This window comes from Xiphias gladius, chromosome 22 (genome assembly GCF_016859285.1).
Source record: "Xiphias gladius isolate SHS-SW01 ecotype Sanya breed wild chromosome 22, ASM1685928v1, whole genome shotgun sequence".
NCBI lineage: Eukaryota > Metazoa > Chordata > Actinopteri > Istiophoriformes > Xiphiidae > Xiphias > Xiphias gladius.
In genome coordinates this window covers 27,037,945-27,046,246 of record NC_053421.1, presented here as the reverse complement: position 1 = coordinate 27,046,246, position 8,302 = coordinate 27,037,945, and the positions used below count along the sequence as shown (strand labels likewise).

The window sequence follows — 8,302 nt, the reverse complement described above, 5'->3', positions numbered from 1 at the left end:
GGTTGTAGCAATGTCTCGGGGTTTCCTGGATCTCAGAAACTACTTTGGTGAATACAATGTTATCACAACCACTAGAAATGAAGGCCAAAACCATAAAAATAATCCCTAAATAGTATTAAACCAATATTATGCTCTAACTTCTCACAAACATTAGGACACAAGCATGGCTGGAGTTTTTGGGAGTGGACACAGAGAAAAACACCACTGCCTGAAGAGACTTGGTATCGTTGGCAGTAATCTTTATGTCTTTAAGTCTGCTTGATGTTCCATAAACTGTACCAAAACTAAAACATTTTCAGCAAGTTAGAGTAACAAGAAATTTGATATAAACGTGTTTTATCGGGTTCTGTAAATGGTCTGTTGTGACACGCAGAATCGACTGGATGAAAATGACACTTTTCAGTAAATAGTAAGTTTTTTTTATTAGCAAAATAAAAACACCAGCAGTTGCAGCTGATTATCACGAGTGAGTAGCAGGTTTCTATTTCAACTAAGGAGTGTGTCCACAGATTATACAGGCGCTGTAGACTCAACACAAGAAGACCATGTGATTCAATGAAAGGTTGCCGGATGGTATAAATCTGTTACATAAAGTCCTTGCACGTGGAGCTGTGGCTGTTTCAGGCAGCGCCGTGGCTTCTGAACGTACCACTGGGGTACAAGTTCATCTTTGTTTTTCCCCCACAGTTCTTAGTCCTCTCAGTGACTTGTGGGTAGGCAGGCAAGTGGAGGAGACTCCTCCTCATCGGAATCAAACTCCACGTTCTCGTCTTTAATCCACTGGCCGCTCGGGTCTTGTAGCCACCCATCACTATGAAAAAGAAAAAGATGAAATGCAAAAGTACTGAACTGACCTTTATTATTGAGAATGCTCCACTTCAGCCAGTAATATCAGCCTCAGTTTAAACAAAAAAACCCTGTTTTGTACCTTTTCAGTTTGAGGTAGTGCTCCAGCTCTCTCCTCCTCTGGGGTGTCATGGGATCGCCCTCATGTGCCACAGTAAGCTGAGAGCCCTTTATGTCCTTCGATGGATGTAACTCTTTATTGGCTACAGAACACAAAACATCCCCACAGTTAAGGCATAATCAGGCCTGGGTTTTCTTAATCACTAAATCGGGACATAAAAGATATCCTGTGACAGACTTTACCTGCTGGGAAGCCACTAGAACTGCTTGGTGGTACGCGGTTTGAAACTTCAGTTTTCAAACATGTGTTTTTTTGCTCAGATGGCGTTCTGCTGCAAGCGTTGCCACTGGGATCTGAGCCGATGCCTGCCGGTCCTTTATCAGATTTTGTGCTTAAAAATCACAGGTTTATCATTAAAGTTGTGTTTTCCCTTTATTCATTTTCTGAGATTTAAAGTATATGTGGGAATTTGTATATTAAATAAGCATCTGACTCACCTGGTTTTTCGATGGCAACTGTTGTACGGTACAGTCTTCAACAGAGCGTGATGTGTAAGCCTCCGGGTTTGTGCCAGTAAAGGGGCTGAACTGGAGGGTTCCTAAAAACACAACAGCATGCTTTATGTGGGTCTATGTGGATTGTAGAAATTTCTCAAATGCTACTTGGAGCTCACTCAGCAGTCAGCTCTACCAACTGCTCCGTCAAGCGTTATTTGTGTTTTCCACAATAGACAATAACTTTAAATTGGTTGGCAGGATGTTATTTGCCGGGATCATCTGACAGTCAGAGGGTTGTCACACTAGACAACATGGACGACAACGTGGACTAACCGTCTCAGTCGGTCAAAGAAAGACTACGTTTGTTCAGCTCATGTTGTTCTCCGTGAATAATTCATTGACCTTCTTCCTGCTGAATGATAAGGTTGAATCATATCTGTTGTCCCTGGATTCCACAATTTCTCTGCGCTTCTTTACATATCAAGAGATTCTGAAACGTTTGCTAATTCAACCGAACTGCCACTTATCAGAGCAAGTGCACCAGATGCTCCTGACTGTCACGGTTACCAACCTGTCTTCTGTCCTCAGCCTGGATGTAGTTTTCATGTTGCCTTTTTGTTATTTCATTCTTCACCTGTGCTTTCCTGCCATAGAATGCTTTTAATCCTGGAGAAACAGAAGATAAAAAAGAGTCGTGCTTATATTCCAAGCCTTGCATATATCTAGGGTTGGATAATATGATGATATACTCTACACCCTTTGGTGATATAAAATTTGTCAACCATTACAAACCATACCATATACAATTTATTTATAGTGCTGTAGCTATCCCTTCAGTATCTCTGGTTGTATTATACTATCATGGGCAATGCTGCCAATCAATGAGCTGGACAGCTTTATTGGATTTTTTATATGATTCTTTCAAATGATTTTTGCATCGTGACTTTACAGGAATTTAATTACATGCTGAATTGGCCAAACACAGACATTCCTGTCTGGTTTTTTTATGCATAGACAGACAATTTGTCAGTTGATTCAATTTCCCCAAAAATTCACGAAAAATAAGGTCATAATAAAATGACAAATTTCCCACTCATAAATGCAGAAATGTATTCACAAGTATTAACACTGTTGAAAATCAACTATGGCTGGTGTACGGTAAATTGCATAGTGCTAATTTTTATGTTAATCACTATGTTTGTCTTATTCCCACAAATGATGGCAATCGACAGACAATCATTCAGCAACTATTTTGATAATTGGTTAATCAATTAACGTGTACATTCTTAGCTTTCAGCCTCTCAGTTGTGAATATTTTCTGGTTTCCTTAGTCCTCTGTGACCGTAAACTGAATTTCTTTGATTAATCAATTAATGACCAATACAGACAGATGAATTGCAAATAAAAAATAACTGTTTGTTGCAATGGCGGATATTTCATAAAGTAAATCTATTATTTCTCAGATACGGAGATACAACTTTTTACCCCCCCAATAAGTGTCGTTTCAAGAGAGGCTGCCAATCGATAAAGTTACACTGGATAACACTGGGGGAAATCAGAAATGGCTATCGAAAACACTTTACCACACAGTAACTCCTGGAAAGAACTAAACTTCGTAAGTAAGAGTGACTCTCAGCATGAGCTCTCTCACCTTCTAGATGCCTTTTCCCCTTTCTGTGGACTGTCAGCATGTCAACTGTATCAAACACAGGACGATAGGAGCACACAAGGCAAGTGTATCTACAGAAACCAAATAAACAGAATGAATTTTAGCGTCTCGTCATCAGTTACTATGTGTTAACAGCCTTTAACAACTTCAATTTACAAGACCCCCCCCCAATAAAAAAACAAAACAAAACAAGTCAATTTGACCTTCCATTTTTCATGAGAGCTGCTTCATCTTCTGGAATAAAATTTGACAGAAGATCTGCCACACGCCGCTTCTGAAACACAAGACAATAACGTTGGCCAGCAATAGTACAATGGTCAATTCAGTTTTGGAAAAATTTGGCTGGAATTTCAAAGAAGCGACACTACAGTTTGCTGTTTGCTAAGCAGGATGCTAACAACAACAACACTTATACTCTCAAATGAAGTCTCTAATGGAAAAGATTAAAAAAAAAAGAAAAAATTAGAAAAGGCTACCTTCAGGATGTTCAACTGACTCTTGTCATCACCTTCCCTTTTAAAAGACATAATTATTATGTTCGATAATCTGAAAAGAGACGTCCGTCACAGGTTAGCTGACAAGCTAGCTACTGTACGACAACGACCAGCCAGTTCCTGATAGCAATGTTGCGTTCCCAGGCAAACGAGGCAATGGGAAATAGGAAACTTCTGATTTGAAAATACCGTTCAGCTCAGTTTTAGGCAGTATGTTGTTTTACTCCAACGTTTGGTAATGGCCACCGATTTCTGGTTGTTTTTCTTTATTTGGGGAGTCCACATAACCGATACAACACTGTGACTAAGCTCGGTTGCTCGATATACTTTGAGTTTGGTTTGGTTCGGAAGTGTTCGACGTAACTTTAAGCATTAGCTCCGATATAGGATTAAATACACCACCCGTCAAATTGTGTATAATGTTCAGAACAAGGTAAAATAAGCAGAAATCTCAAATCACTGTGTGGCATTGTATCGACTATGTCTCAGACCATAGACTGCATATAAGGCTTCAATTGGTGTGGGCTTATTCCAATTGTCGGGAACGCGCCGCCTGTGACTAGGAACTCAACACGGCAGCCATGGCAACACATGGCCGCGGACAGCTGACAGCAGGAGTCATGAAAGCGTTCACGTTAACAACTTTCTCAGCAGCCTTTCGGGCGTTTGCGTGAGAGATAAGGTAGGTTAAGCTTGTAGGTAGGTGAGTTATGGTGATTAGCCGTGGCAAAGGCTCGACAGGTACCGTTAGCAAGATACGGTCGCAGTTTGACAGTCGAAAAAGAACGTGCGTCAACGTTAATTAAGTTGATAACTTGGCTAGCATGCTAACTAAGCGGCTAGTTGACGCATATTCAGGCCAAGTAAGTTGTGTTCTCATGATGTGAACAACATTAAAGTTTGCCGCTAACCGTGTTTTTACCACCGCTTGGTCGGTCGCGGAGTTCACACGAGCGTGAGTGGTTCGCCCACCATGTCCGGGGAGCGGGCGCCTTTGCCAGCCGATGGGAACGGCCTGCTCCACGGGAGCCGCACAAGATCTTACGGCAGTTTGGTCCGGTTTCCGCTCTCTCCGGTTCGCCAGAGACGAATTGAACACAAAATTCAGCCAGGAGAGACACTTCCAGGCCTGGCCCTGAAATATGGAGTCTCTGTGAGTATGAACCAGTTGGCTTTTAGCAGTAACCCCAGCAACTGTTTTAGTCAGTTCCACTTCCTTAGAAATTGATTTTTAACCTATGTAAAAATACTGTATTTAATGTTGTGATCATCGCTCCCTATGGAATATCTATTTTTGCAATACAGGGATGTACAAAACAAGTATATTTAATAGAGCTGCAATGATTAGTTGGTTACTCAAATAGTCACTTGGCAGAAAATTCATTTTTAATTCATCATTTTTCGAGTAACTCATTTTTTTTTAAAGCAAGACTTCCAAATACTTAATGGTTTCAGCTTTTTAATATGAAGGTTGTGTGATTTTTTTTTTTTTTTTTTTTTTTTTTTTTAAATTAATTAATTAATTTTTTTTATTGTCAAGCATGATAGTAAACTGAATATATTTGGGTTTGGGACTTTTTCTAGCTGAACAAAAGAAATGTGAAGACGTCACATTGGGATCAGGAAAAATTTTCACTCTTTCTATTGAGAGAACGATAAATCGGCTAATCAAGAAAATAATCTGCAGATTCATAGTAATAAAATTTTATTTTAATTATGTATCCGTTTGTACTGTTTTTCTTAGTTCTGTCTTTTGTTAATGTGTGTCTTGGCTATTGCACTTGTTCATACAATTTTACTGTAAGAACATAATTGCACTTACTCAGTGTTTCAGTAAAATAAAATCGATAATGCATCAGTACACTCAACCCCAGTATGTGTTAATGAGTGCTGAATCCTCAAAAGTAAAGTCCAAAAATCACAAGCAGGACGGCCCTCCAGTTTAATTGTTTATTCAGATGTCGCCAGGAAAAGGGCGTCTGACCGAATCGGAAAAGAACAGTTTAATTTGAGTGTTGTCCTGCTTGTGATTTCAGTAAAATAAAGCAGAAATATCAAGCAACTTTTTAGAATCAGGTGAGACAAGCTTAAAACAAGTTTACAAAAGACTGACAAAGTAATTCTCTTACAGATGGAGCAAATCAAAAGAGCCAACAGGCTGTACACCAATGACTCAATATTCCTGAAGAAATCTTTGTCAATCCCTGTGCTGTCAGACGTGGACGACTGCAGTAACAGGCTGGATGTGGCTGAAGAGGACGGCGAAGAAGACGATGCTGGCTGTGCTGCTGCTCGAAATGAGCACGCAGGTAGCTCCTATGAGAATCGGCAAAATGACGGCGGGGAAAGGCCGTCCGACCTTACTCCAGTGGATTTTTTGAAAAGGTTGGATGACTTGATAAATCAGTCCAAGCAGGCAGCTGTCAAAGGATGCCAGGAAGCAGAGAAGAGGTATGACTGCGTGGCTCTCACCGCTTGCTTGTTTACAGTGGTTGTTCAGATAGGGCGATGTTTATTGTGTGACAGAGTCCAAAAGTCATCTTAGTTGCCTCTGCGCTGCGGCTTGGCATTCAAGGTGTTAATATACTTCCTGTATAATTTCACCATTTGTTTATTTTTATGTCATTCTCCCAGACAAACCAGTCGGTGCTGGTTAATAGTAAATATTGGCAAACTGGAAGTATGTAAGCCTGCCTTCCTAGATGTCAGTTTGCAAAGTCCACCATGCATCAGGCCTCTGTGCTTTTGCGTTTTCTTTCACTTTGTTCACATGAACAACACATCTCACAGCTGTCAGTACTTTTATTATTAACTGTACACTACTACATTTTACATATATATATTTTTTAACCTTAGTTTTTCTTTTCTTTTCTTTCTTTCTCTCTTTCTTTCTTTCTTTCTCTCTTTCTTTATATATTTTTGCCTAATTGCTGATATCTCACCTTCTTTGTTGTGGCCAACAAGCGAGACTTTAACAAATCTTTTCACTCTGTATCCCCTAGAAATGAGGTCCATATGCAGTTTGCTTTGGAGAAACACAGTATGGGGGAAATGTTATGCCACCAGATTCCTTTTCCCCATTCTTATGAACCACAGCTTGCGCTCGCTCTTGAGTTGCATATGAATTTAATTCATAAGAGGCTAGTTTGATCTTTCAGCAGACTCATACTCTAAAAACAGGAGGCAGTCATTCAAAGCTGCCAAAGATGAATGCAGTCTGAGTTTTGTGAATCCTATCAGTCTTCAAACTTACTGTATCTTCTCATCTGTTTATTCTTCACAGGGTTGCCGCTCTAGAAGCAGCTTGCAACAGCAGGACATCAGACCGGCGGCCTCTTACAAGGTCACAGAGTGTCATTTCATCTTCCAGAATGCAGCAGCAGCAGCAGGCAGCACACAGGGCAGTACCCCTCACCATCACCAAACTCACCAAGAAACTGAGAGACAGGGAAGATGAGATCTTTGAGCTATGACATGTTTTTTTTTTTCTTCTGCTGTCTCACTTTGATCATTAAAGAAACTTTCCCAGAAAGCCATGTCGCTGGGTTCGGCCTCCCAGACAGTAGAGCATGACAGATAAAGGAATAGATTACGTGTGATTCCCCCTGCTGCTCTACGATCCTGAAGCTTAAAAATTTATCCGTAATATCATATAATATATACATTGTAATAGTAAGTTACACTGTCTTTTAACAAGTCATTGTAAATGAATATTGCACTTTTGTAGCCGTGTTATTTATTTGTTGAGATATAATGTAGGTTTTGAATATCTTCATGTGACCCATAGCTGTGTGTTTTTTAGAGTTTGATTTCACATAAGAGCGTGAAATGTTCCAAATGAGAATATTCAGTCACATGTTGGTTTAGTCATATGACTGTTCATATGGTCAACGCAGCACGTGGTTGTGTGTAATGCTACCTCACAGCCTGAAGAGAGACATGTTTTTTTAGAATATATTTTCACACCAAGGTTTTTAATTGTTTGTTATGGGAATGTTTATGGTTCATTTAAATTTTTGTGTAGTTCATTTTAAAATAAAAAAGGCTTTGATCCCATGTTTGGGTTCCGGTCTTAAAATATGTTTGTCCACACTTGTCTTAAACGTGTGAGCTCTCTTGGCCCCTCACAACGGTAAGTCCAGAAACTGTTGACTCTCATTAGGGCTTGATCTTTAAAAAAACACCTTTTGTAAGTGACATTTCTCCATGTTATTGCTTACACAAAGGAAAATCACTTTGTAGTTAAACACTACATTACAATATTTGACTATTATTTGAGGCGGAATGTCCAGTCAGGACTTGACTTTCCCTTGCCTGTTGAAATTCAGTGTCTTTACCATGGAACCCCAAAGAATAACACCTGTCTGAATCCCAGCCAATGGCTGTGATCCATTTCGCAGATAAACATGAATTATAGGATTAACGTTCAAGCCTGTGCAGTCAACACTGTTGAAGAGTGGTGATGCTTCGAAACATGTTTTGAGACTGCAAAGTAATGGTGCGAGTAGCTGTCCACTGTGAGGTTACTTGCTTTATTGTTGGCTGCATTGTCGCCTGACTGCTTCAGGAAGTGCAGTACTTTGAACTGCCGATGCATCATCGTGACCACCAGATGGCAGTGCTGTATTACAGTGGCATTGTTCCCTCACTGTTTTCTTTATGAAATCTGTCCAGCTGTTTTCACTACTCCCCTCCATAACGCATAACATCAGTAGTTATGATTGAAACATTTCAA

General features: G+C 40.0%; 2 protein-coding genes across 3 annotated transcripts; one reads left to right on the top strand and one right to left on the bottom strand.

Moving 5' to 3' along the window:
* Positions 1 to 403: 403 nt before the first annotated feature.
* Positions 404 to 4,586, bottom strand: scnm1 (sodium channel modifier 1). 2 transcript variants are annotated; one of them, XM_040117855.1, is made up of 8 exons: positions 4,479 to 4,586; positions 3,277 to 3,347; positions 3,056 to 3,144; positions 1,976 to 2,070; positions 1,405 to 1,505; positions 1,150 to 1,298; positions 929 to 1,049; positions 404 to 811 (listed from the first exon to the last, which is right to left on the bottom strand). In XM_040117855.1, the coding sequence occupies exons 2-8, from the start codon at positions 3,288 to 3,290 to the stop codon at positions 700 to 702; spliced, it is 681 nt and encodes a 226-aa protein (XP_039973789.1). In that variant the 5' UTR covers positions 3,291 to 3,347; positions 4,479 to 4,586; the 3' UTR covers positions 404 to 699. The 2 variants fall into 2 exon arrangements, with proteins under 2 accessions (XP_039973789.1, XP_039973788.1); XM_040117854.1 differs by lacking the exon at positions 4,479 to 4,586 and adding an exon at positions 3,550 to 3,714.
* Positions 4,111 to 7,587, top strand: lysmd1 (LysM, putative peptidoglycan-binding, domain containing 1). The gene is made up of 4 exons (XM_040117856.1): positions 4,111 to 4,249; positions 4,512 to 4,720; positions 5,699 to 6,018; positions 6,851 to 7,587. Exons 2-4 carry the CDS (start codon positions 4,541 to 4,543, stop codon positions 7,038 to 7,040), a joined length of 690 nt encoding a protein of 229 aa, XP_039973790.1. The 5' UTR covers positions 4,111 to 4,249; positions 4,512 to 4,540; the 3' UTR covers positions 7,041 to 7,587.
* Positions 7,588 to 8,302: the final 715 nt, after the last annotated feature.

Bases quoted from the DNA above. Each gene is read 5' to 3' on its own strand.
- scnm1 (XM_040117854.1), bottom strand. From the start codon at position 3,600: ATGTCTTTTAAAAGGGAAGGTGATGACAAGAGTCAGTTGAACATCCTG. The intron at 3,348-3,549 runs GTAGCCTTTTCT...CTTGTGTTTCAG, and splicing joins GTCAGTTGAACATCCTGAAG to AAGCGGCGTGTGGCAGATCT. The intron at 3,145-3,276 runs GTCAAATTGACT...TGGTTTCTGTAG, and splicing joins GCTCTCATGAAAAATGGAAG to ATACACTTGCCTTGTGTGCT.
- lysmd1 (XM_040117856.1), top strand. From the start codon at position 4,541: ATGTCCGGGGAGCGGGCGCCTTTGCCAGCCGATGGGAACGGCCTGCTC. The intron at 4,721-5,698 runs GTGAGTATGAAC...ATTCTCTTACAG, and splicing joins CCCTGAAATATGGAGTCTCT to ATGGAGCAAATCAAAAGAGC. The intron at 6,019-6,850 runs GTATGACTGCGT...TATTCTTCACAG, and splicing joins TGCCAGGAAGCAGAGAAGAG to GGTTGCCGCTCTAGAAGCAG.